Source organism: Electrona antarctica (genome assembly GCF_951216825.1).
Source record: "Electrona antarctica genome assembly, chromosome: 2".
In the NCBI taxonomy this organism is placed as follows: domain Eukaryota; kingdom Metazoa; phylum Chordata; class Actinopteri; order Myctophiformes; family Myctophidae; genus Electrona; species Electrona antarctica.
Window position 1 is genome coordinate 43,541,820 of NC_136807.1, and position 27,747 is coordinate 43,569,566.

A 27,747-nucleotide genomic window follows, 5' to 3' on the forward strand; every position below is an offset into this window, starting at 1 on the left:
AGAGCGTAAAATGAAACGGAATTTGGTTTCATTTTACACTCAAGAGTTAAAGATCTATAAGGGTCCATTTGGTTATCAACTCTTCATCATTTAACACCCTTGTTGCCATGACCTGCGCTGTGGGTTTATAGCTTTATATCAAAATCGACCGGCAGAAGCCAAGCACATACCTCTACTGCGCCCAGGTTGCTAGGCAACCTTCAGTGTCCCTCCAGGCACAAGACTAAATGCGCGTGCACCCCAAGTGACCCCATTGGAATCCACTCATTATGATTTCTTTCCTGCCTGTTTTCTCTGAAAAATACTCCAAAATCCGTCTTTTTGTCAAATCCGTCCGGCGTTCAGATGAGAATAGTGATTTTTGATCCCATTGCGGCCGACATATTACCGTTTCTGGCGAAAGATAATCAACATGGCCAGCTGCTAGACTACAATGTGGTGTCGTCTCTGTGAAGCGTGTGACACACGGAAGCGGGGCTCGTATACAGTTGATGTGAAGCATGGCGCCGAGGTTCCTATATGACCACTAGAGGGGGCAGCTCTCAAAGTGTTAAGTGTAACTGGGGACCCCCTCAAGTGGTGGTCCTCCCCGGACTGGTTGAAAACCACTGGTTTAGAACACTGGTTCCCAAACCTTTCAAGGTCGAGACCCAAAAAAGAGATTAGACGTTTGGCCCGGGACCCACACTAGTGATAACAGCAGACCTACAAGCGCACAGCGAGCGCTATCTATCGGCTATTTTCACTATTTCTTAATTATTTTATTTTATTTATGGAATTTCTTAGATTTGTTTGTTTTAAAATGTATACAAATATATATATATATATATATATTTATTATTTTTTAATGTAGGAAAAGTATTTATTTTTTTACCCAAGTCGTGATCCATAGAAATTGGTCCGTGACCCAGAAAAGGGTCCCGACCCAGTGTTAGAATATACTTTTTTTTTTTTTTTTAACAATATATTTATTGCATTTTTCTTTTTTTTTTACAAACATACAATACAACAGAACAATACATAATACATCAGACAATACAATTACTTAAAAAAACAAAAAAAAACTAAAAACAAACATACAGTACATACATATAAATACAGTATTTTAAAATAAAATAAGGGCACTTAGACTGGTAACAACAACAGAGTCCTTATGGCCACAAGACCAAATAGCTGCAGAGAATACAATTAAACATTTTCAGTTTCCACCATTAAATAAGATAAATCATTAACCGTAATATACTGGATAAACCGTCCCCATATCTTATCAAACATCTCTTGTTTATTTTTCAAAGTATAAGTGATTCTTTCCAGAGGAAGACACAATGACAGCTCCCTAAACCACTGAGCAATACTGGGTTTGCCTATCTTTTTCCACGATAAAGCTATAGCCCTTTTGGCTTGTAGTAAACATAAATCTAGAAATCTTTGTTCGCTACTCTGAATCTTATGGCCAGGTGGGTAAAGACCTAATAGAAACAGTTTCGGGTCAAGCTCAATATTTATCAACAATATCTTCTGAATCTCCCTCCTTACCTAACATACCTTTTTTAGAGTAGAAGCATCAAAAGCGTGTTGTAGATCGATTTCTATAGATTTATGTAGCATAGATTCACAATGATTGGAATGGAATATGCAATGCATAGATGTTTAGTATTCTAGGTCTTCGCTGAGTATGACCGACGAGGTCGAAACGCGCTTATCACATTTCTCCCGGGTGAAGCAAATCAATCAATGACACAACATTACTGCGTGCTGGCTTTTTCTCATTTCTTTGTACTGTTGAGACTCTCTTGCAAAGGGCGTTACGGTCATTCCGTTTTATTTAGGAATATACATAGATGCCTAGATTTTGGAATATGCATTCTGTAGATGCCTAGATTTCTGAATATGCATAGACTCATATAATTGGGGAATATGAATGTGTTTTTGTTTTATTTTTTTGCCTAGACTCACGGAAATGGAGATTTTGTACAAAAAGGAGAAGGAAGAAGCAGACCAACTTTTGGAACAGCAGAGACTGGTAAGTCCCGGCTGGTGTTCAGTCAAACCCACTTCACGGCAATGAAGTACTGCTAGTAAGCCATTATCATGCTAGTTCACATAATAGTTGTCTAGTTTGCAGTAACTGTAGAGAAGATGTAACTGAAGCCAATTCTTTGCCAAGATACTCTTTTTGGAGTTGGCTTGTAGCTTAATTCATTTTCTGGGGTGACACAAAATGCTTGCTAATGGTTCGATTGTTTTACGTGAAATATGATCCAGGATAGAGGGCTATGATGGGATGGAAGCTAAGTTAAAACATGGTTTACCTATGGCTAGTAATAGAGGGCTATGATGGGATGGATGCTAAGTTAAAACATGGTTTACCTACAGTATGGCTAGTAATAATTGTATGGCTATGTTTCATTATGGGTAATAGTCTTGCTTGCCCCGTTGAAGTCTGACTAGTACTAATTTTCACTCTGAGAGCTGACACTTTTTGAGGTCTGTGTGTGTATGTGTGTGAATCACACTTGTTGCTCTTGGCGCATGACTGTTCCTGCATGGAAGTACTGTACAAAATGTACTTGCTCTGGTTTCAGATAGTTGACCCCCCTCTCTTTATTTTTGATTGATTTCCTGTTGCAATTGGATTCAGAGAGAATTTGATTATAAAGCTTTCCCCTTTTCCAAATCCCTGTTTTCACGTTTTCTTGTCTCATACTGTAGATTTGAACTGAATCTTGCAAAACAGCACTTTTAAGCAGAATATGAATTTGATCTCTATACGAACATTTATTTAAAACATTGCTTAAAATATGGTTTATGTCTAATATAAAATGCTGCTGCTTTTGCATGGTTCATGTTAATAGCATGTTTCCTTAACTCTGGTACTGGTCTGTGGACTAAGTTGCAGTGTTTGCTGATAAACTGGTCAACCTTGAGGTGGCTGTTGATTTGCTTGGTTTAGATTTCTACTCTAGTTTTCTTGCTCTGTTTTGTCCTGAGTTCTCATCTCTTCAATGCAGTTGCTGACATGTACAATGCATTGTGATAACCAGTGTTCCTGCTGTAGTATTTTGAAGGCTAGTGACAATGTGGTTTCTCATTGACTTCTTTGGCTACCTCTCTTCGCTAGCCTTACACAGTGTCTTTGTAGTACACACCAGGGCATGGCTCGACAACAAGAGTTATCACTGCTCCCATCAATAAACCAAATAAAGACCTCTTCTGTACTCTGGTGGTTTTATGTGCAAAACTATACTGTAGGATTCAGGCTCTCCACAACATACAACATGTCCAGTTCACAGATACATTGTCACGCAGAAGATTTAAAGTATCTGTTTCAACTGGTTGTGATCTGTAATGTTCTTTGTCTACAAAAAAAAATGAGAAACTGCATTTTCTTTCAACTAACATCTTTCTTGTAGTGGATTAACACTTAACCTCAATTTCGTCTGTCCTCTCTCTACTGGCTTTTCCAATAAAACTGCAAGAACACTTTCGTCTTCTAACTCACTGCTAATACTAAAGCCACTCAAATCTTCTGGACTTCAAATGGGGGAAAGCTTCGAAATTCATCTGCCTTTTTGCATGCCTTTGAAGCATGTTTGGAATCCAGCCCAATACCCAAATTTCGAAGAGGAATATGACAAAATGATTCAGAATCACTCCAATCAACATCTGTCCTCTGTTCTGTTGATATTTTTTCTAATCATGATAGCCATGCTTTACCTTTTACTTTTAATATCAATATGCAACATTGGGAACAATAATTGCGTCCCCATTTTTTAAATATGGAAAAAAAGAAGACATTTGTATTTGCTAGCATTTTGTTTGCATGTCCGTAAAATATGATGTACTCATGATGAGTAATTAATTCATAGCCAAATAACCACTTTACAAGGCAATATATTCAAAATGAAAGAAAGTCAATGGAAGCCACTGTCTATATATTTTGATTTAAGCTGTTCTGAAATTTGATTTTACAGTGGACATGTTTTCCTGGGAATGATACGGCATGTTCTCATACATCTTGTAAGCTGATGTATGCTAAATATTTTAGATTTTGCTTAAAGAAATATTCAAAGGTGAAAAGAGTAATACATTGCTGATGCAATTTGTCCAAAAGCTTAATTCCTGATGATAAAAGTTCCCATGTTGCATATTCATACCTGTATTCATTCTTTATTTTTAAAAAGCCATCCTTCTTCTCTTTGATTTCCCCATTTTAATTTCTCCATTTTTGTTGGGAACCATTTGGTTTGTTTCCTTTTTTTGTTTTCTAAAGGACGGCGACTCTGATAGTGGGGATGACTCAGATAAGAGGTCTTGCGAAGAGAGCTGGAGACTGATCACTTCCCTGAGGGAAAAGCTGCCTCCCAGTAAGGTGCAGACCATAGTGAAAAAGTGTGGATTGCCCAGCAGTGGGAAGAGAAGAGAGCCTGTTAAAATGTACCAGGTTCCCCAGCGTCGCCGCATCACCAAGGACTCCAAGTGGGTGACCATCTCAGACCTGAAGATCCAGGCAGTCAAGGAGATCTGCTACGAGGTGGCGCTGAACGACTTCCGCCACACGCGGCAGGAGATCGAGGCGCTGGCCATCGTAAAGATGAAGGAGCTCTGCGAGAGCTTCGGCAAGAAAGACCCCAACGAGCGGGACTCGTGGAGGGCCGTAGCGCGGGACGTCTGGGACACGGTAGGAGTCGGGGACGAGCGCATCGAGGACGTCCTCACCAACGGCGCCAGAGCAGGTGCCGTGGTCATGGATGACCTGAAGGTACACATAGACAAGCTGGAGGACATCTTGCATGAGGTGAAGAAACAGAACAACATGAAGGATGACGAGATCCGTGCTCTCAGGCACAAGATGGTCAAGATGGAGAAGGTCCTTCCTCTCATCACCACCGATGGTCAAGAAAAGCCTCCCAGCACCAGCCCCCCAGCCACGACTCCCAGACCTCGAGAAGCCAAACCGCCATTACCTGAAAAGCCTGAAGCAGATGACGGAGAACGGCAAAGTGTAGGAGATGACTCGACCCTAAAACGAGGCCACATGCGCTGGATGCGTCAAGAGCAGGTACGGCTGAAGAGCCTCCAGCAGCAAGAGATCTCCCAACAGCTCCGGAGGCACAATGGACCGCATCGATTCATTCCCCCGGAGGACCGCAAGCTCCGCTTCCCCTTTAAGAGCAACCCCAAGCACCGTAACTCGTGGAGCCCTGGTACCCATATCATCATCACAGACCAGCAGGTCATCGAGTTAAAGGTGCCCAAAGAGGCTGTCGAGGAAGAAGAGGGCGAGGGTCAGTGTGAGGATGGAGCACCTACTAGGATGGCGGCTTCAATTATTGCAGTCACGCCTATCACTCCTGCAAGTCCCAGCCCGGCGGTCATGCGAAGAAGCAAAGACCTGGAGCAAGGTCTAAACCAGGGTCCCAGATACAACCATAGGAACAACAACAATCACCATCAGCAGCACCCTCAGGAGCATCAGCAGCACCCTCAGGAGCGAGGCCGCAGCAACTCCTTCAATCATCGCCAGCGGCCCTCTAGCTCCTCGGAGCCACTGCAGCACACTGAAAACGGTAGGAGGCATTCACAGGTCTTCTACCAGACCCGCCACTACCAAAATCAGCCACCACCGCCGTCGCCACATGTCCACCAACAGCCTTACCACTACAACGGCATGCCCTATGCGGATCCGGGCTTCAACGGCTACCAGCAGTACCACCACCACACTGACCAAGCTATAAACCATCCAATGAGCTTTCAGGCGCCTCCGAGAATGCGCAGGCAAATGTCAGCCCCGAACCTGAAAGCCAGCAGGGAGACGACGGTGTGAGTGAGGGGGGCGAGGGGGAGTTAGAGGGTGGAGGTGGTATAGACGTACTTTGAGTAGGCAAACACATTACAGATCACAACAGCTCAGAATCCTGCGAGTCAAACAGCTAGAACTGTGACAATTTGTTTTGCACTTGAACAGTGACGGTGTGTTCTTGGTTGATCCAAATTTTTATTGTATGTATTATAAGAAGTCATTTTATCATCACCATAATCTATGCCTTTGTATCAGTTATGCTGCACTGTGTGTTCTGTCGATACTTGCATTGGGAGAAACTGTCATTGAGGAACTGAAGCCAATAGAAGACGCAGTGACTTTTAAAAGAAGAAATGAATCGAAATACGAATTGCCTTTTCCGTGTTTTCTTTTTTTACACACATCATGATAATTCATCAATCATGTTTGTTTTCATTTGTCTGCCAAAAGCTCTTCATTTTTTTAATTACTGAGTTTACATTTAATGCCACTTAGTATTGATTTACCGTAAATGTTGTAACATGTTATAAGTGCTACAAAGTGCCCAATAGTCTTTAAAACGTTATTATACATCAATATAAAGTGTACAGTAACCCTAAAACGTGCCCTCTCTAGGACGGAACTGTTAACTCAATGTTGGGGTTTAATTATTATTACCTTTTTTCAATTTTACTTTTCTTGTCCAACATACATCTTCTTTGGCCTAGATCTGGAATCAAGGGACCAGTTGGTTGGACGTTTTTAAAATTAATTACCGTATGCCTAATTAATAGATTGATGCCTTTTGTCCATCACGTGACTGAAACAGTGGTACAGGAAAGTGTTATTCAAAGTGCCTTTTGATTAATTAACCCATTAACCCTGCTCTGCTCCTTTCACAAGTCAAATTAAATGGCCCCTTCTTTTGTGTATCTTATCCTATTCTTTCCTTTCAGTTCTTCCAGAGTGCATACAACTCTGTGCCTACAATTTACAGAGTCAACCTGTCTGCAACACTAACCAGAACTAACTTTTAATGTAGTAGTAATATATTGATCAACTGAAATTATAAATCGATCATCAAACCCCATAGTTTTGTTCTTAATCCAAACCTTTATTATTAGTAGTATTATTATAGTTTCAATGACGTGTCTGCCACCCGATATTACAGAATATATTATAAGCTGTATAGTGTTGGTCTTATTCAGTTATGAATTTACACATGTCTGCGATGAGACAAGAATTGAACAAATAATATTTTAGTTCATATCATTTAAAATGTTACTGTTTTGATGTGATGCTGAATTATTGGAATATATATATATTGGAATTTGTCAAAGACTTAATACCCAGTAAAATCCTCAATGTTCATTCATTGTCCAATAACGTAAAACAGGATTTTACTGTGTATAATTGACTGAATAGTTTATCCAAGTACCTAACCGGGTGGTAGGTATAAAACATAAATGTTAACCTCATTAAGAAAACGACTCCCAAACCTGTCCCCAATGTCATTCTTAAAGGAGAAATCCACACCAAAGCACATGTACCCTGAATCAGCCTATAATCCTGTCCCAACATACATGTTGGCCTTGAATTGTTTCATAGAGGCCCCCTGTTTTCCTCGCTCCTCCCAGTGGCTCCCACAGTAAAATGCAGCTAGAATGATAGAAGCTAGTTGTCTTCATTCTAATGCGGGTATTTTTGTAGTTCCGTTTTTTCACAAATCGTCTATTTAGCCCTCCATACAGAAGTGATAAATACAGAAGTGATCCCCAGCGATATTTCTCAATGGGCCTGGGTTCTGTATGAACTATGAACGGCAGCTCGAGGGTGACAAACGGTGCATGTGTGAGTACCAGGACACTATTTACCCAATCTATGCCAAACCCGGGACATCCCAGGTTAATCCAGAGTTATTATTCTGGATTACCCTTCATTAGCTGTTTTACGTGTCTAGCCTATGGGGCTTCTATGAAACAATTCAAGGCCAACATGTATGTTGGGACAGGATTATAGGCTGATTTTGTTGTGGTGTGGATTTCTTCTTTAAGCAACATATCATGAACAGACTTTCTTTCTCTCTCTCTCTCTCTCTCTCTCTCTCTCTCTCTCTCTCTCTTGGACTTTAAAATGAAATGTAGTTTTTGTGGTTCAGTAAGCAGTAAGCACACAGAATGGATGTCCAGCAGAGTGTTGTCATGGTGTTGTCATGACAGCCAAAAAAATGTTGGAAAGCGAACAATGAATCAAAGTTTTTGCATAATATAATCCATTCCAATATCCAAGTAAAATGGGATTTTGAGAACTGCCTTATTTTGGCTAGATCAAATGGCACACAGTATATTTTATCTATATGATTAGTACTAGGTATACAGTATCTGTAATACTAACAAAGTTTGTATGAAACCAGTTATCCAAGTTATCAATTGGAAAACATTTGTTTTGCCTCTATGCTGTGGTTGAGGCTGGTATGAATGAACAGCCACTCTGCCTGTGACACTGCCTTATCAATTATCATCCCTGCTGCTTTGACATTTAGCTTTAAAAAGAGCCCAGTGATTATCATACAGCCACTTGACTTGTTTTCAGATAAACAAAATGGCCCTCTGCTGTATTGGAAGATACTTCTAAGACAAAACATGAAATTCAGCTTGTGTTCAGAATGAAGAAATTATTTTCTTTGTAAATCTTTTCCACGTTTTCACAATAGTATTTACTCTAAGCATGTACTATGCTGTAACACAAACCAAATTATATAATAGATATATATGTTTAAACCTAGTCTCTTTAAGTCATCCTCATCTATTGTCTTAGCTTACATGTGCTCATGCTCCAATAAGTGCTACATTTATAGAATAATTTAACGCATGCACTGGTGCTGACAGCTTGATATTACCAGGTAAGCTGGAAATAATACATGAAATAAAAAATGTACAGGTTACTGTTCTTCTTTTGAAAATATACATATAAATGAACTATTTGAGTCTCGGTTTAAAGTGTTGAGTGTTGTATCATGTCTACTATCTGAATCTGCGTCTGCAATATCAAGAGTACCAAGTTGTGATGCTCCATAATCAAACACTTTATGCAAATGTATTGTCAAACACTATTGTCCATAGGTAAACATGTAAAAAAAAAAGTTGAATTCAATCCCTGTTTTGCTGGATGTTTATTTTCGAAGTATGACTGAAATAAAATGACATGTTTCAAATGCAGTAACTTGTTATATATATATACTGTATTTTGTTAATTATAATGAAAAGGGTTCGCACATGTAAAGGACAATGGAAACAACATTTGTTTAAAATAGTTTACCACACTTATGAAAGCCTTTGGCTGAAACATCTGTCAATCTGACACGGTATACCGTGTTGCCTTGTGGTGTTGCCCTTTACGTGTGAGAACAATTATGTTTGATCTTATTGGTCACACGCACTGTTTACTTTTGAGCGCACTGGACACTGCATATTAATTTGGTTCATTTGTTTTCATTTCGGGGAGGGAGTTTGCACTAAGTTTGACCTCTGCATGCAATAAATATTTAATGATGCCATTGCAGAGAAGACTATTTGAGCCGTAAGCCGTAAAACAGGCTCTCCAGCTCAAGTTATTACTAACTACAGTCTCTAATCTGCTTACAAATACAAAATAAGTGTTTCTAATGTTCAGAAATTCTGAAATGTACAAAGTCTGAAGGAATGCAGCTTTCATGATTAATGTAGTGATAAAAGAAAATAGACAACAGATAAAAGCAATCGATTTAAAAATGACATTTCAGCTTCACGGGTGGTGAACTGGTACAGCAGTTGCAGTGTTTTCAGTTAGAGTTGGTACTGCGGCAGCAGAGAGGAGGTTCATGACAAATGAAAGGCTGCATTGTCTCCCCAAGAAGACCCAGAACAAACGCAATGAGGTCATCATCAGGACCACAGCCTGCCCTGCACTGATGGCGCCCCTCATTGGATTACACTGGACTCAGCTCCGACCAGCACCACGTCCGCACATTTCATTTATCTTTTTTGTAACCATCAGGGCTAATGTTTCCTACTAGTGTGATAAGAATGTCATTATTTATTTTCAAATGGTCCTTCTAATTTTGGAATGAGTCTCTGAATCTGCTTTCTGCTACTTGCTTTAGACTAGAGTGTGAGTGTGTGTGTGTGCGTGCGAGAGAGAGTTTTTCAAATGAATGTGCTGTGTGTGTGTGTGTCTGTCTGTGTGTGCCTCCCCAGTCAATTCCATATTGTTACAAGAATCATTCCATATACAAGAATCAAGGCCTGGGCCGTGGCTCAGCGGTCCAGGCACCTTGGCTGGTAATCCAGTCTGGCAGTGTGCCGCGGGTTCGACTCCTGATCCCGACGGCCTTTACTGCATGTCAATCCCCCATCTCTCTCCCCATTTCCTGTCAGCCTATACTGTCTGTCCCTCTATAAAAAATATAAAATAAAGGCGGAAGTCGCAAAAAAGAAAAAAAAATAATCAAGCCGTTTTCGTGTAACCTACCAAACTTCCACTGTTCCAAGTCTAAATGTGGAACAGAACATGACCAGCCAATTCAAAACAATTATACGTCAACACATCAATTAAAAAACATAAGTATTTTTTTTGTGATGGACTAAATAGATTAATCTGGTAACCTTAATCCAACAATGGTGTCACGCAACAATAGCAGAAATTATAGCCGATATAGAAGCTCACAATGAGTCACATCACGATGCATTGTGAGCTTGTAGATCAGCTATTTTTTGCCATTTGATTAAATTGATCAGTTTCATTAACTGTTGCACCATTCAGTGCAGTGTTGATTTTGACAGCAAATTTTGATTTTAGTTTTAGTCCTAGCTAGTCTCTTGAATAGTTTCCATTTAGTTTTAGTCACATTTTAGTCACCTGGAATGTTTTAGTGTTGGTCTCGTTTTAGTCGACTAAATCTACAGTTGATTTAATCGACTAAAATGTATTTTGGTGGGCCTTAAGGTGGTTGCACACCGGCCGCGTTTTTCGGAAAACCGATGGAGAAACGCAGCTAAAAATCCGAATTCGCATCCGATTCGCGCCCGGTGTGTGGAGACCTTTAATGCCGTCGGCTAATTTTGACACATGCTGAAAATAGCCGATCAAGCTCACGACGCGTCTCAGCGCGACGCTTTGTGAGCTTGTAGATCAGCTGTTTTCAGCATGCAACTACAGTAAATGTAAAATGACTTATCTTTTACTTTTACTCTTGTCCACTAGTCCCTTCCTAACATTAGACACTCAGTTTTAGTCATCATAGTTTAGTTTTCATTTAGTATCCATTTCGTTTTTGTCAGTGAAAAATGGTAGTCGACGAACATTTCTCTACATAGTATTAGTCGACAAAATCAACACTGATTCAGTGTGCACAGACTGATGATTAGCCAGGCTGTTCTCCTGTCATTGTGTTTCAGCTGTCCTCTCTTTCTCTCTCTCTTTCTACCGTACGGTCATGTCCAGGATTATGAGAGCAAACTCCAGGAGCTTCAGAAACAGGTGGAGACTCGCTCTCTGGCTGCTGAAAAATCCGATGAAGACGAGGAGGAGGAGGACGAAGAGGAGGAAGGTGTGTTTATACTTCCGCCCTAGCTCATTTCCTGTACTTTGAATGTTAATATCCAAGACAAACGATGGAAAATCAGGACACGCCATCCCCGCTTTACTTCCCATATCCGTGTGATGTACTGTAGGTGGCCGCCTCTTTTGGAGGCGAGAAGTAGGTCGTGAGTCTATTAATTCCATTGGGAGAGTTAATGTGAACACAACTTTGGACCCATTCTTTAGCCCCATGGTCACTGAACTGGGCCTCACATCTTCTGAACATCTAGACGCTAAAATGGCATTTTCAAAGGGACAAATCAGGAGAATGTTGTTATTGACCTTTCTCTGTCCCTCAGCAACGCACTCTCACGATATCTACCAACGGTAATCATGGGACGTTCGCAAGATCTGACCTCAGGTGGCTCCCACTTAGAAGACTATCTGTGTACCATTTCGCAAATTGTGGCGAAGCGTGGGATGGCGTATCTTCCTATATTAAGCATCTGTGTTGTTATCAAAGCAGACAGGACTGCACATCCTCAGTGTACATTTAACTCTGAGATACTGGAACAACAACACAGCTGTGTATTATCGGCCAAATCGAAACCTATTTAAAAAGTAATAATTTCCAAAGCATCTCTTGAAATGTATTACAAATGCCCTTGATCTGATATAGGTTGCTTTCTTTTACATTTTCTCTCAGAAGAACCTAAGCTAGAGGGATGTGCGTATTGTATTTCCCCTTTTCTTAAACATCAAAACAAAATCATATCACACATGAACTCATTACATTTACTGAACAATTGTTAATGTCACCTTTCTAATTACCTAATACCCACTCAAGGGAATTAAGTCCATCTGATCTATTAATAGAGTCTCTAATCCTCTAAGAATGAAATATATGCTACTAATAATGCAGCTTTCAGCTGATAATTACAGTAATATGCACATTCATTTTAATGAAGACCAACTAAAGCCATGCGATTGAAGGTGTGTGTGCGCATGTGTGTGTATTACTATTCTTGTGAGACCCAAATGTCCCCAGAAGTACAGTAGTATTTGAGAAATAGATTCAGGTTGGGGCTATATGATTAGGCATTTCGGGGGTTAGTGTTGGAGTTATGACACAAATTTGGTGGCCGTTCTACAAGCGCTGCCAACGTACACGTTGCGAGCTCGTAGATCTGCTAAATGGCATTCGAGGAATTGCCATCCTAAAACGTCGATGTCCTCACAAGTTTAGCAATACAAACATGTGTTTGTGCATGCAGCCATGCTTAGTTACTGTATGTGCTGAACTGTAACATGTCATACTTTTGATTGCCCCTCAGTACCGTGGACCCAGCATGAGTATGAAGTGGCTCAGTGGGCCTTCAGAAAATGGAGGTACCACCAGTTCACCTCCCTCCGTGACCAGCTGTGGGGGAGCGCCGTCTACCTGAAGGAGGCTAACGCCATCAGTGTGGAGCTGAAGAAGAAGGTAGCCAAACATTTCCTGTTCAACATTTGTGGAGACATTTTTTTTTTTTTTTATCCATTTTGGGCGGGAACCCCTTTTGGTGTTTTAAACATTATGTTATAATTTAGCTATTGAAAAATAGCAGATCTACAAGCTCATAGCGCGCCACCGAGTGGCGCGCTATGAACTTGTAGGTCTGCTATTTTTGAAAAATCGTTAAAATGTGCCTCAAATCTTTCAGAAAATTGTCATGATTTAGACGTCAGGCCTGAATGGGTTAAGACAGTTTTACTTTGAATGAAAAAATCATAAACGGTCAATGGCAAGAAATGCAACGTTCAGAGCCGTAATGGCATGATGACAATGTTTATGTGGGACCTCAGTGGACCTAAAGCAAGCACTCTCTCCTACAGAAAGATATGCGGGAGGCGGATACAAGGAGAAATGCAGTTTAGAACAACCCAATACTATTCAATTTGACAGTAGCATAACAATCTCCAGGTATCTGAGGATCTAAAGATGCTCTTTTCTGAAAGCTTCTATTCTTTGCTGCTTAGCTGTATTTGTTTTTAATAGCTACTAGAGCGGTCACAAGCATTCCCCATATGGTGTTGGATGATGGTGTTTGCTCTTTGACTGTAAAGCATTTGATGACGGCCTTCTGTTGGGCTGACCGGAATCCTAAACACCATGATGTCATAAAGGACACCACAAGGTTGTCCACGCTTTCCAATCAGCGGTGATTGATATTGGCTGTGCTGTGAATAATCCATATTCTGCCCGACGTGTGCACTCTTGACGGACACGCCCGTGGTCACTGTTTTCGTTTGTCATTTTGGTTCCAGGGTTTGAGATTTATCATCAAAGATGAACAAATACAATCTGATATAAATCAAAGGCTGGCTGGCGGTGACTCTGTACTGGTTCTCCAGTCTATTAGGGTCCACCTGATCCACTGGGGGAGCCTTGTGATTTATATTCTGATTATAGGTGTGTGGAGCGGTGGCCGCAGGGTGATAGATATTGAAGATGGCTCCTCTGTCACACACAGGTGGTTGTCAGTGGATTTTTATTTATCGTTGGGTCTCTGCCCGTTATTTATATCCAGTGTTGTTATCTGGTCGAGCGAGAAAGGTACAAAATGGTGGGCCGAGTATGGATGTGCGTGACCTTTTTACCTTGGTGTGTCTGCAGGGATTAAGAGCATCACTGTAAAGTGCAACGAACCATGCAGCATCTCATGTCATTTAACAACAACAACGAAAAGCCTGGATCATAACGGCTTTTGCCTTTTATTTTTCTCTCTCTCTCAATCTTTTTTCACTCTTATTGCCCTGCACATTTTTGGAAAATGCTGCTAAATGATTATTATGATTATTACTACTATGTCCTTTTTTCAGACCAAGGACTCCTTAGCTGAGAGAGAGATGAAGCAGGGAGTGGAACCCACCACTACATATTGAATTCATGTTAAATGTTAAATTAGACGTTTAATGACTTAAACTCAATACTTATTAACTTGACCTTTGGCTCGGTACTCTATTTTTTCCCTTAGAAAATAGCCGATCTAAAAACTTGTGTCACGGCTAATGTCCCCCCAGAATAGAGATGCCAGGGGTCCTGTAGACCCCCTGTAGAAGACCCCTGCTTTAATTCATCATTAAGTTGGAATGTTAGCACAATTTGCGGAACCAATCCCAGCAACATTTTGCTGCTTGTAATTTACAGGTTAGTGACAAATAATAACACCTTGAATGATTCTTGATTCACTTCTTCTCCTTCTTCAGGTCCAGTTCCAGTTTGTGTTGTTGACAGACACGCTGTACTCTCCGCTGCCACCCGAACTGCAGCCCCCAGAGTCCCCAGACAAGGAGCGTTACTCCAGGGATTTCCCTCGTACTGTCGTGGCTGTGGAGGTGCAGGACTTGAAGAACGGAGCCACTCACTACTGGTCTCTGGAGAAACTGAAGTAAGCCCCACACACACACACCATATCCTTTTACGTCTCATTTTGACTTGGTAGCGCACCGGAATTAGCTGATCTACAAGCTCACAACGTGTCACTCTGCAAGGCTTTGTGAGCTTGTAGATCTGCTATTTCCGCTGTGTGACACCCGTGTGCAACTAAATGTTACTCAAGCTTCAAATTTGCCATTGATTAATTGGTAGTATGATTTCCTTTTAAAGGGCAAAAACTAAAGAAATAAGTCTCAGTCATAAAATCTAATAAAACACAAAATGTGGAACAAATAATTTTGTTAAAATATTTTGTTGTTTGGTTTTAGTGTGTTTTGCACACAGGAGGGGTTGAAATATAGAGCTCTGGGGAATCCAGTCATCCAAGGGGAGGGTTTAATGACCATGATATATTAAATAAAAACCTAACCAGCTGTGACGTTATTTGCAGAATGAGGCTAGACCAGATGAGGGAGATGTACGACCGTGCCGGGGAGATGGCGTCCTCCAACCAGGAAGACGGAGAGGGTCCACTGACAGGAAATGACCCCTTCTATGATCGCTTCCATTGGTTCAAACTGGTGGGGAGGTATGTAACAGTAACACGACAGGAAGAAAGACAAAGAACCAGTGCTGTAGTTTTGAATCGTGTGGCATGCATTGTGTCTGTTTTCCCTTTTGGCAGGTTAGGTTTTAAGACACATTATTTAGTCACTCGATGAAGCCGAGAACAAAGTGCCTGTCTACTGTTTTCTGCCGACATCGTTTGAGCTTCCTTGGATGTGTCCCCTTCCATTCCGTTATTAATTGCCACATCTCTTTCTTAACAATTTTCATATCACGGTATCACGTTTTTAACATTTGTTTTCATAATTTCCTTTTGTGTTTTTATGCTTTCGCATGTCACCTGTTGTTTTTACATGTTCATTTGCTAATTGTTTATTTTTATTTCATTTTGCCACTTTCCTTTTGTGTATTGCGATTTATTCGTAGCTAACGTGTCATGAATATTTGTTTTATTTTATTTCCTCAAAAACAAATAGTGACATTTTCATTTATACAAAATATTTGCTGTCATTTAATATTCATCATGTTTTTGTTTTTCCTTATATTACTTACTTATGTTTTCATCCTTACAAATACTTGTAACTACACGTTAATGATTTACTTATCTGCCTAATGCAGAAATTGCATTTTTATGCATATTTAATTTCATCAGTATAGAGTACATTAGATGTTTAAATGTTGCATTTAATTTAGATAAAAGTAAGCCTTGCCAAGCCATGAGGCCAATAGGGGCCGGAGCCTATCTCCTGTTTCCATAGTGTGAGACAGTTTGATGATGTACAAGTACACCCCCTGGACATGATGCTAGTACTGTATGTCAGAGTACACCCCCTGGCCATGATGCTAGTATGTCAGAGGGACTTACCCCAATCCTACCCTTGATTCTGAGTGCCAATCACGGAGGCCCGGCCGGGGATCGAACCCCGACCTCCCAGTCCCAGGGCACACACTCTAACCACAAGTCCACTAAGCTGTTTTTTTATGTAAATGTGCTACTACATTAGCTGCAAAACTCTGACATCTGAATACATTACTTACTAAATAAATTCATCAGCAGCTTGCAGACCTCAGCAGCAATAACTACGCAGAGACATACCAAATTACTTCTTGCAAAAATGACCCCACCTGATAGAAAGACAATTACATTTTCTCACTCAATAGCCATTAACTCGATAAATTTGTTCTTAGTATGACATTGCCACCCTGATTAGTAACGGGACCATTAATATTAATGATAGTTAATATCACAACAAAGTGTGTGATATTAACGCCTGTTACCACAACATACGGTATATAACTTTATCTATTGTTACCTTCACTTCGTTCTTGGCGCCGCCTCCAAACCACAACCCCCACCCCCATATCCCTCACATCTTCAGTTCCCCCATCTTCCACGGCTGTGTAAACGAGCGCCTGGCCGACCGCACGCCCTCCCCCACTTTCTCCACCACCGACTCGGAGATCACCGAGCTGGCGGACGAGAGGCAGAGCGAGATGTCCGACTTGATCGACGACGAGGCGTTCGTGGACGACACCAGCTCCGACGCCGGCACAGAGGAGGGCTCGGACATCTTCAGCGACGGACAGGACCCCTTCTATGACCGCTCCCCCTGGTTCATCCTGGTGGGAAGGTTGGTGACCAGCCATGGCATCCCTCGTCATCTTCCAACACATTCTGCAAACTAGGGCGGATGTGTTGGGAAGGGTGCTGGCTTTTGTCCTGTTCTTAAAAGGACAGAGGTCCACAACACCACACTTATACTGCTTCCCAGCAAAAAATACATAAGACGTTCACAGCTGTTTTCAGCATGCAACAGATTATAAATAACTTATTTATACAAGTTTATACAAGCCTTATTTAACATAAGGCTTCTCCACTTATGTCCATTATTGTGACAGTCCATAGTAATAAGGCCAAGAGGGAAACTAAATAGATAAGGCATAGGGAATCTCTCATTTGATCATAATTCTTAATTTAGACAATATAAACAGGCCCTTTTGGTGCAACAATTGTTAGAAAAATGGATCCTGAAGTTGGAAGATAAATTTTTTATTTTTAATCTAATTTTATATTATTCATACTTGTGTTGAGACGGGCCTATTTTGTGTGATTTATTTTAATCTATTCTGGAGTCAGTTCCCAAGTCATTTAAAAAGCCAGCATCCTTTTCGCTACATCTCTTCTCGGTGTGCTATTTTGTCCCCCTGTTCAGAAGCCGTCATCACCGTTTTGACTGTATTAACTCCCATTTGTGTGTGATGTATTTGTTGTGGCTAATTTTATTTCCGCTCTATCATTTGATTTGCCTGTCAAATCTGTATTATTATTATTATTATTATTATTATTATGTCATTTTTTTTAAACAGCTCTTTTCATTTCTTTTCCTATGTCAATGTATTCAACATTGAGTTGATCTGTTATTTTTGTTCCTGTGTTCACAATAATGTTCTTGTAATCGAGATCTTAACACAATGGCAGTTGGCAACTTGGCAATCATGCAGCCATAGTTGATTGTAATCGATTAGATTCACTACGTTGTGTTAAAATGAAATAGCACGGTCTAGCATCATTTTAAATCATCCAGGCTAATACCTGCAGTCATAGTGGCATAAACACAGCTGATCAAAAATGTGACTGACTCCCTGCTGTTTTAGCAATCATAACCTGCTCCGCCCATGTCACAGTCAGTGATATTTTGGCTGAATTATTTCACCCCTCTGCCTTGGCCTTGCGTTCACCTACAGAGTGAGTGGGTGGGTGGGTGGGACAGAGCAGCAGGGGCACAGCAAATCAAGTCGCAAAACAACATGACAGTATGTGTGTGACTACAGCTAACGCAGCCATACACACGCCTGATTTATGCTTGGATGTACAACGGTGTCCTGCGGCAAAGATAACCACAAGCTCACAATGCGTTGTGCTCTTGTAGATCTGCTATTTTCACCGTGGGACACTGTCATACGATGGAGTATAATTTAGGCAATACACAGACCATAAAAAAGGCTGCTGCATCTGAACTGGTCTAGTCTCGCATGGCCAGACGGTAGACCAAATATGCCGGTGCAAAAAAGAAAATTGCCATCCACGCATGTGTGATATAGTCTGGTCTGCCATTACACCTGTCACGTTTGCAGGTTAAAGAATGAAGTGGATTTCTGTAACTACTATGATTCCAATGTGTTTCAACATGTTTTGTGTTCTGTTCTTATTTATTTTGTTTTTGTCTTTTAGTAGAATAAGCTTCAAGTTCTCATCTAACATCATCTATAAATGTCACTAATCTAGTGCATTGTGTATAACCACTGTGTTGTTACAATCATTCATCTGTTTGAAGACATGTTCTTGTGCTTATAGTACAGTACAGTATGAGAGGTTTGCATCCCCACTAAGGAGTCATTCTAATTCGTGTTTGAGGGGCACTAGCCCCTCCTATATCCAGCTTTTGGTGTGTGTGTGTGCACACACTATGTCCTACACAAACATTACATTCCCATTGACAATGAATGGAGAATTTTACGTCACAGTGTCTGAGCAAATAGACATAGTGTTTATTTTACGTCATGATGATGTACGATGATAAAGAGCGCCCCTCACTTCACACGGGGGTGATTTTTACTCTATAGATAGATATTGCACTGATCCTATTACTGCAACGAGAAAAACATGTTGGATGTTCTTTTCTGTCTAGCACATCAGTCTGACATTCTGAGTTAGCTAAAGACAGAACAGAGAATTCAGCGAAGGAAATGGCCAGTTATACTGTATAGGATAACTTGAATTGAGCTTGAGCTAAAATGAATAGCGTCTTTGCAATGCGGCAGTCAGTCAGGTAATTTAATTCCCTTTCATGTGTACTTGCAGAGCTTTTGTGTACCTGAGCAACCTGCTGTATCCAGTGCCTCTGGTGCACCGTGTTGCCATAGTGACGGAGAAGGGCGAGGTGCGGGGCTTCCTGCGTGTTGGGGTTCAGGCTGTTGCTGGTGAGTTATAACTACAGCCACTCTTCATCTGTGTCGCTTTACAAGCTCGTAGCGCTGCACTTGGTGCCGCGCTGTGAGCTTGTAGATCTGCTATTTTTGAAAAATCGTGAAACGTTTTTAACCCATTTTGACCTGAGATCAGATTCTAAAGATGTCTTCTACATCCTGACAGTTTTCCGATTTTTCAAAAATAGCAGACCTACAAGCTCGTAGCGCGCCACTCGGTGGCGCGCTATGAGCTTGTAGATCTGCTATTTTTCAATAGCTAAAGCATAACATAATGCTAACACCAAAAGGGGTTCCCGACCCAAAATGGGTTAACTCAAATCTTTGCTTCTGGGCTGTCCCTGGAACAACATATTTTCAGATGGGGGTCAGCGGCCAATTACATATCATTTTTGGGGTCCTTGACATGAAATGGTTTTAGCACCACTGACATAGAAACATAGGTTTTTCAGAATACTGTCATGATTTAGAAGACATTTGTAGCATCTGGTCTAAGGTCTTAATGGGTTAAACTTTAACCCATTAAGACCTTAGACCAGATGCTACAAATGTCTAAATCATGACAGTATTCTGAAAAACCTATGTTTCTATGTCAGTGTTGCTAAAACCATTCATTTCATTTCATGAGGCTTTAACCGTTAAAGCCTCATGAAATGAAATGATTACTATATTTACCCAGGGTACCTGGGCTAAGCTCAATAACTTGTTTCCAGCCAGGCCCTGCTCATAGAACATTTCATGGTAGTGGTTCAATGCCTTGTTCAAGGGCACTTCAGCGGTGGTCATTTTAACGTGTCGGACCGCTGATTCGAACTGGCGACCTTCCGGTATCAAGACCGCTCCGCAATCCGTTCGGCCACCGCTGCCACTCGGCCACCGCTGCCACATTTATACGACTGTCATACGACAGAGTATAAAATAGCCTTAAGTAATCACTATCACTTAACAGGAATACTGGACAACTCACCCCGGTGCTTGCCCGTTTTTCCTCCCGGAATTTTCCCCAGTGAGGGGGATAACTTTGTAATATGCTATTAGCTGTTTGTATTCTTTTTGGACAAATATAAAAAGATACTCCTGTGGAAAGGCTATATTATTTTACTTATATTGACCCTATAAACAATTTAGTATTATTTAGTATATGTAAGATTTTTCCCACTCAAATGGTACCTCGTCAGATAATCCCCACATAGCCTACAACAACTTCTGTGAACAGACTTCACTGTAGTAGCTTTTCATAAATTATATTTGTACTTAGGCTGTCTGCTGTCGTGAAAGTTTATAGTTAGATAAATTCAAAGTCCAGCCGTCTGCTGTCCAGCCTCTCGGGAGGAAAACAGAAAAGGGGTGAGTTGTCTTGTTACCCTTAAGAGTCCCCCTCGGTCTAATTATCATTACATTTCTGCTCTTTGACATTATTTCAGTTATATTGATTAAAATGTTACTCCATATCAAATGATTGTGCCTGATACCCAACAATAAGCCACTCTGACTTACTTACTTATATCAAATATGTTTCATTTGCATGAAGACATGAGACGCTCCATGGCTCAGTCAGTAATGCCTGATTTATAATTGGTTGCATGCCATATTGTTTCTCTGTACTGATGGGAGGATAACTTGTTTTCCTGTAGCTGACGAGGAGGCACCCGACTACGGGTCAGGTGTGAGGCAGTCGGGAACCGCCAAGATCTCCTTTGATGACGAGTACTTTAGAAAGGTACGTCAGACGAGAACACGTTTTACATACTGGAGAACACTTTTTTGTCGTTATCGTTGTTGTTGTTGTTCTTTGGCGTAATCCATGGGTGGTGATAATGATAAAGTCATTGTTGAAAATGAGGTTGTGTTTTGTTGCCGTTTTAAACCGTCTCCTCGGTGACTTCCAGATTTACAGTATCTCTCCAGTCATACTGTATGGGTAGAATGAATAAATGCAACAGCAAATGTAATATTTTCAACCTGATGCCATACTCATTAATTTCGATATGGAACAGGTAGAATTAAGACCATCTTTGCTTGCCGAGGTGGAGGTTTGATTCACCAGCTTTATGCTAATGTCCCTCCTCTTTCTCCTCCTCTTGTCTGTCTTCCGCTGTGCCTCGTCAGAATGACTTTCCCGCCGCGGTTATGACCCGCTCCGGCCTGTCGATGGAGGAGCTACGCATTGTGGAAGGTCAGGGTCAGAGTTCGGAGGTCAGCACGCCTTCTGAGGAGCTCAACAGAATCAATGACATGGGTACGGCTGACCTCTCCACTCTCAGTTTTAGAACTTACAGCCCAACTTCACTGAGCAGATGGTCCTTTTGAGGGGGGATTTACATACGGTAGTTTATATAAATATGTAAATGTAGGGAAATAAAGCGGTTTGGTTAATGAAATTAATCTGATGGAATCCACACCTGTTTGATGATCTCTGCAGATCATGAGCCTGATGAGTCTTTGTGGACAATTTTATAAAACAGTCCATTCACATTCAACTGTTTATAATGCAGTCTTATGAACATCCACTTTCCCGGTGTCCCTGTTTTGGGCATGTAGACAAAAATAGCACATCGCGATGCTGTGTGAGCTTGTAGATCGGGCTATTTCCGATATACTATTTTTTATAGGGCTTAAATGGTTTTCCGCTGGTCATTTCCACTAGTGCAACCCAATTCAATGCTCCACTGTGTTTAACTGCAGACCTGAAGCTGGGTGACATAGAGGAGACCAAACTGAGTCACGGCGAGGGTCTGGCAGGACAGCTAGAGGTGGGCAGCATCTTTACATTCCGCGTGACCGTGCTCCAGGCCAGCAGCATCCTCCCTGAATACGCGGACATCTTCTGCCAGTTCAAGTGAGTTCACTGTCCTGAAACCCAATGCTCAACGCCGACGACCAGTCAAATCAAAGTGTCAAAGCACAGTCTTGGCCATTTTGTAGGTGCTGGATGTGATATATTTCTGAAATAAATGTGTGGCAGATGGAAGCGATTGTCGAAGCATTTTTGTCCCGCACGCAGGGTAATGTGACCTGCTGTGTGTGACATGTTTGTATTGCTTTTGATGCACTTTTCAGTTTCCTGCATCGCCACGATGAGGCTTTCTCTACCGAGCCGCTGAAGAACACTGGGAAAGGAGCTCCTCTGGGATTCTACCATGTTCAGAATGTAAGTTCAGCAGAACACACTTAAGAGACCCTTGACGTCATACTGTGTACCTAAAAGTTATTTCTGATATAATCTTTCCCCGGTATATTGTTAGCAATAACCATTCCATTATAAATTTGTTTTTTGACAACTTCTCCAAATGCAATTTTAGTCGCCCGCTACACTCATGCCAAAAACTATGCACGCACGTAGGTGTGATTTATGTATTATTTTACTTGCTGTATATTTGTAGTTCACAGTTGGGCATGATAACCATTGCAGACTAGTAGCTTAGTGGTAGTTATCAGTCACGCATTGAATATGTGGTTCCCTATATTGTTACAACAAACAATTTTTAGACCTCAGTGAGGTGCTGGTGACGTAAACGTTGCTTTCGAACATATTCTCTTTGGGTGGTGCTTGTTTGGTTTAATTTCAGACTTCTGGGAATCGCAGTACCCCTGGTACCCTGGGGGTGCCGCCAGAATGAGTACAAATTTTTAAGTTAAACAAAACTTAAAATGTGTTATATATTTAATATTTGCTAAATCGTCTTTTGTTTGCAGTTTTCAGTGGAGGTGACCGAGTCCTTCATCGAGTACATAAAGACCAAGCCCATTGTGTTTGAGGTGTTTGGCCACTACCAGCAGCATCCTCTGCACTTTCATGGCCAGGATTTAATCGCGTAGGTTGAATTAAGATCAGTACAGTACAGTACCGTATAGTACAGTAGTACTGAAAAGTCTTTACTTTGCAGCTAATTCATATTTTCTTCAAGGAGATTTTTGTAAAATGTTCCAAATATTTTCTCTCCAACTTACTTAAAATGTCTATATTAGCAACCGGTGGTACTGATTTGATCTGTTTCCTCCTCCAGTCCTCCTACGCCAAGGAAGTACTATCCTATCCCCATGCCTCTGTCTAAACCAGGTACAGTAGATATTTCATACAGTATTTCTACTTCTCACCACCAACGAACAGAACAGAGTGTTCTGTACTGTACCTATCACCATCGCTGTAACAGGCTTTTTTTTTCTCTGTTCATCACTGTTCTATTTGCATGCCTCATATTTCCTCCCACTTTTTTCTCTTTCATTTCTTGCTTCCTTTGGATTTCTTCTCAATTATCATCCTTTGTTAAAAAAAAAACCCCAAAAAAACAACCTACCTCCTCTCTGCAAATCCCCCCCTCCTCCCCCCCCCCCCGTCCCCCCCCCCCCCGTCATTTGGCCCTGGTCCTACACTACACACACACACACGTAACCCCCCCAGACCATGCTCGTAAGATAGAGCTGGTCTGCTACCTGATGAGCGGCTACGTGCACGCCCCGGTTCTGGACACGCTGTCGGAGCACGCCAACGCCTTGGCCTCCAGCGCCGTGCACAGTCTGGACGACGAGCTCGACCAGCTCAGTCACTTTCCCTTCCTCACTGTGCCCTTTGCCCTCGCACTGCCCATGCCCCACCGCCATGGTTGGTACTCCCAATCCCCAGATTAATACAAATGTTAAAGGACCACTTCACCACTTTTCAACTTCTCTTCCTATAATTGGTCCTCACTAATGTTCATGATAAAACACCACCATTTTTTCCTACTCAGTCTGTCTCTCATAGGAGGGCTTTGGGAAGTTCGGACACCCGTCCACCAGTGACATCATCATTAGGCAGATTTTTTTTTAAACAAGATTTGTTTTAAAATATATTTAGATTTGTATTATCGTGAGAACGATGGCTTCAACTTTTGCATTGCAACTTTTCAGGAAAAGAAAGCCTGCCTTTTCTATTAGCTTGGATTCACCATCGATGATGTCACTGGTGGACGGGTTTCTGAACTGCCCACAGCCTTCCTATGAGACACAGACTGAGTAGGAAAAAATGGTGGTATTTTATCCTAAACATTAGTTAGGACCAATTATAGGAAGAGAAGTTGAAAAGTGGTGAAGTGGTCCTTTAATACAAATGTTAATCCCATCCCGTGGGAATCCCACTGCAATCCCCCCAAAAAATGTCAGCCTCTAGTTGGTACAGCAATGGTACACAGTAGTCATGCCCAGTGGTGGAAAGTAACAAAGTACATTTACTCAAGTACTATACTTAAGTACAATTTTGACTGAGGAATTTGTTGTACTTTACTTGAGCATTTCCAATTTCCAATACTTTTGCTTCTACTCCACTACATCTCGGATCCAAATATTGTACTTTTAACTCCACTACATTTATTTAAAAACTGTACGTTGTAGATTTGGATAATTGTTGTTACAAAACATGCATTTACCACTTCAGCCTTATATACTGTGCCGTACATCTACAAGCTCACAATGCGTCGCATTGCGAGGCAGCGTGAGCCTGTAGATCTGCTATTTTCAAAAGATTCATATACATTTGAAAATGTATAATGAGACATTCAGCATAATGAATATGTTTACGTGTTTATGTTTAAGTACATTTTGATGCCAATTATTTGTACTCCTGAATTTTGAATTCCGGACTTTTACTTGTAACTTGTACTTGTAATACTGTATTGCAGTATTGATACTTACTTAACCCATTTTGTGCGGGAACCCCTTTTGGTGTTATGTTGTGCTTTAGCTGTTGAAAAATAGCAGATCTACAAGCTCGTAGCGCGCCACCGAGTGGCGCGCTACGAGCTTGTAGGTCTGCTATTTTTGAAAAATCGAAGAACGACTGACATAGAAACATAGCTTTTTCAGAAAACTGTCAGGATGTAGAAGACATTTTTGGAATCTGATCTCAGGTCAAAATGGGTTAAGTAAAAAAAATCGTGAGTACTTTTTCCACCACTGTACAGCAATGGAACACGGTAGACGTGCCTGTGTTGTAGTTGCTATCCTAGCCTAGCGCCGTGCTGTGCCCTTGCTGCCACTGCAGTCTGTAGCTAGGTATGGTCCCCAGTGGTTCTGTCTGCTGCAACTCGCTTCAATTCTATTTTGGGTCGTATTATTGAACTGAGGCCAAGCACTACTCCGTCCTCAGTCCTCACAGTCAGAGACATTATACCTGAGCTGGCAACCGTGAGTAAATCTGCAGCATATTCTGGAGCTTGAGGTTAATGTACAATCAAAGAGTATTTATTCATCATGATGATCATATGACACTGACATAAAGCGGCGACGCAAATACTCAAGGCTTTCAGGAAGCACCACAATTACAAATTAATTTGTTATCATGACTCACGTTCCTGCCATCTTAACATAGAAATATATGTGTACAATGTGTGTAGCTGCGTGCTTGTAGGATTATGAAAAAAGACACATAATCCTGACGTGTCACACAGCAGGGTGCCGTCTGTGACGCCATCGTCTGTAAGACTGCTTCTGATTTTGCTCCACATAGCACCTAATAATGTACTGTATAACGGACTGATGTGTGAGGTACACTCTGCTGCCCCAAGTGTCTTTACTTAGTTCACATTGCTTCACACACGTGAATTATGGTCAATACAATATGCAGCAACACGCCTGTGACCCTTCAGGTCCAGCATATGGAATATGATTGTTTACTGTGTGTGTGTGTGTGTGTGTGTGTGTGTGTGTGGGTGTGGGTGTGTGTGTGTGCGTGTGCGTGTGCGTGTGTGTGTGTGCGTGCGTGCGTGCGTGTGCGTGTGCACATGCGTGTGTGTGTGTGTGTGTGTGTGTGTGTGTGCGCGCGTGTGTGTGTGTGTGCGCGCGCGTGCGTGTGTGCACGTGTGCGTCAGTTCCAGCCACCAAGCTGAACACCATCACCAAGTCCAACCTGGGCCAGTGTGTCAGCAAGTATGACCTGCTGGTCTGGTTTGAGATCAGTGAACTGGAACCTACCGGAGAGTGAGTGTCCACACACACACACACACACACACACGCACGCACACGCACGCATGTGTATACGAATAGAAACTCATATTCACACAAATAACACATTTCATTCCAAACTGCTTTGTCCATTTAACTTAAAAACTTTAAAATGTTGCAATGAGCACTTGAAAGGTTAGTTTTTGCTGTGATTATGTATAGTAAAAATACAGTACAGTTTCCAAACATACCTGACTGCTCTACTGTGGCTGTTCTCAGTGACTTGGATTCATTCCATAGAAGCCAGCATGTCTTCTATGGAAACATGTTGTGCAGCGAAAATAGCCTATCCACAAGCTCTCAATGCTTGATGGGCTGTTTTCGCTTATTATTTTAAGATTGGAGCATTTGAAGTGGTCGGACTAGCAATGTGTTTAGAAGCATCTTCATGGTCTCGAATAAAGCCTCAATCTGTGTTTTCTTCACCTGGTTGGCAGTATGTAGAACTGCAGGAACAATATTTCTAAAACATCATAATTAATAATGTATTGTGTACATTTGTTTAGCAAACTGCACTAGTGTGTGGGGCTCCGAGTCCTTTCACACCGACTTACAAACATACAAACATTTCCAGTCGTGAGATTTGATTTTGCTCTAATCCATGCACATGTAATATATATATATCCATATACATGTAATATCTGAGGTGTCCTGACTCACTCTAACCTCTGTCTCTTCACCTACTAGATACACTCACTCTAACCTCTGTCTCTTCACCTACTAGATACACTCACTCTAACCTCTGTCTCTTCACCTACTAGATACACTCACTCTAACCTCTGTCTCTTCACCTACTAGATACACTCACTCTAACCTCTGTCTCTTCACCTACTAGATACACTCACTCTAACCTCTGTCTCTTCCCCTACTCAACTAGATACATCCCAGCTGTGGTGGACCACAGTGGAGGCCAGGCCTGCCATGGCACCTACCTATTACATCAGGTACTGCAATATATCCAGACCATTTACCTTGACTATGGACCATTTAGAGGTTTTACATTTTGAGCTTAGCATAATGATAAATGACTGTGTTACTGTAGTCTTCAAGTACTGTGTCTCTCCTTTGTTGAAATGGTCTTGAAGGAGCAAATCTTCTCTGTAATAGCAGCCGACAGTATGTTAACCCATTTAGGACTGAGACCAGATTCTACAAAATATCTTCTAAAAAAACCAAACAATTTCATGTCAAGGGACCCCAAAAATTAAATGGCCACCGACCCCCATCTGATTGTCCCAGGGACCCCCCAGAAGCACAGATTTGAGTTAAAAACGTTTGCTCTGAAAGAATATATTCATAGATTTGCGCCACATTTTCACACATTTTCAAAAATAGCAGATCTACAAGTCGTAGCGCGGCACTCGGTGCCACACTATGAGCTTGTAGATCTGCTATTTTTCAATAGCTAAAGTCTGACATAATGCACCAAAAGGGGTTCCCGTCCCGAACTGGTTAA

General features: G+C 41.4%; 1 protein-coding gene across 2 annotated transcripts in view; it reads left to right on the forward strand.

The window, feature by feature from the left end:
- kif1b (kinesin family member 1B) overlaps positions 1-27,747 on the forward strand; it is a 100,230-nt gene that overhangs the window by 57,337 nt on the left and 15,146 nt on the right. The window contains exons 21-35 of one of the 2 annotated variants that reach the window (XM_079492548.1): positions 1,951-2,023; positions 11,264-11,369; positions 12,676-12,824; positions 14,591-14,772; positions 15,211-15,348; positions 16,706-16,957; positions 19,189-19,307; positions 20,948-21,033; positions 21,423-21,552; positions 21,999-22,152; positions 22,374-22,464; positions 23,010-23,128; positions 23,321-23,373; positions 26,159-26,267; positions 27,169-27,235. In XM_079492548.1, coding sequence (XP_079348674.1) covers positions 1,951-2,023; positions 11,264-11,369; positions 12,676-12,824; positions 14,591-14,772; positions 15,211-15,348; positions 16,706-16,957; positions 19,189-19,307; positions 20,948-21,033; positions 21,423-21,552; positions 21,999-22,152; positions 22,374-22,464; positions 23,010-23,128; positions 23,321-23,373; positions 26,159-26,267; positions 27,169-27,235 — 1,828 coding nt within the window. Of the gene's footprint in view, positions 1-1,950; positions 2,024-4,273; positions 6,713-11,263; positions 11,370-12,675; positions 12,825-14,590; positions 14,773-15,210; positions 15,349-16,705; positions 16,958-19,188; positions 19,308-20,947; positions 21,034-21,422; positions 21,553-21,998; positions 22,153-22,373; positions 22,465-23,009; positions 23,129-23,320; positions 23,374-26,158; positions 26,268-27,168; positions 27,236-27,747 lie in introns of those variants that run through there. The other variant, XM_079492547.1, reaches the window with a different exon arrangement.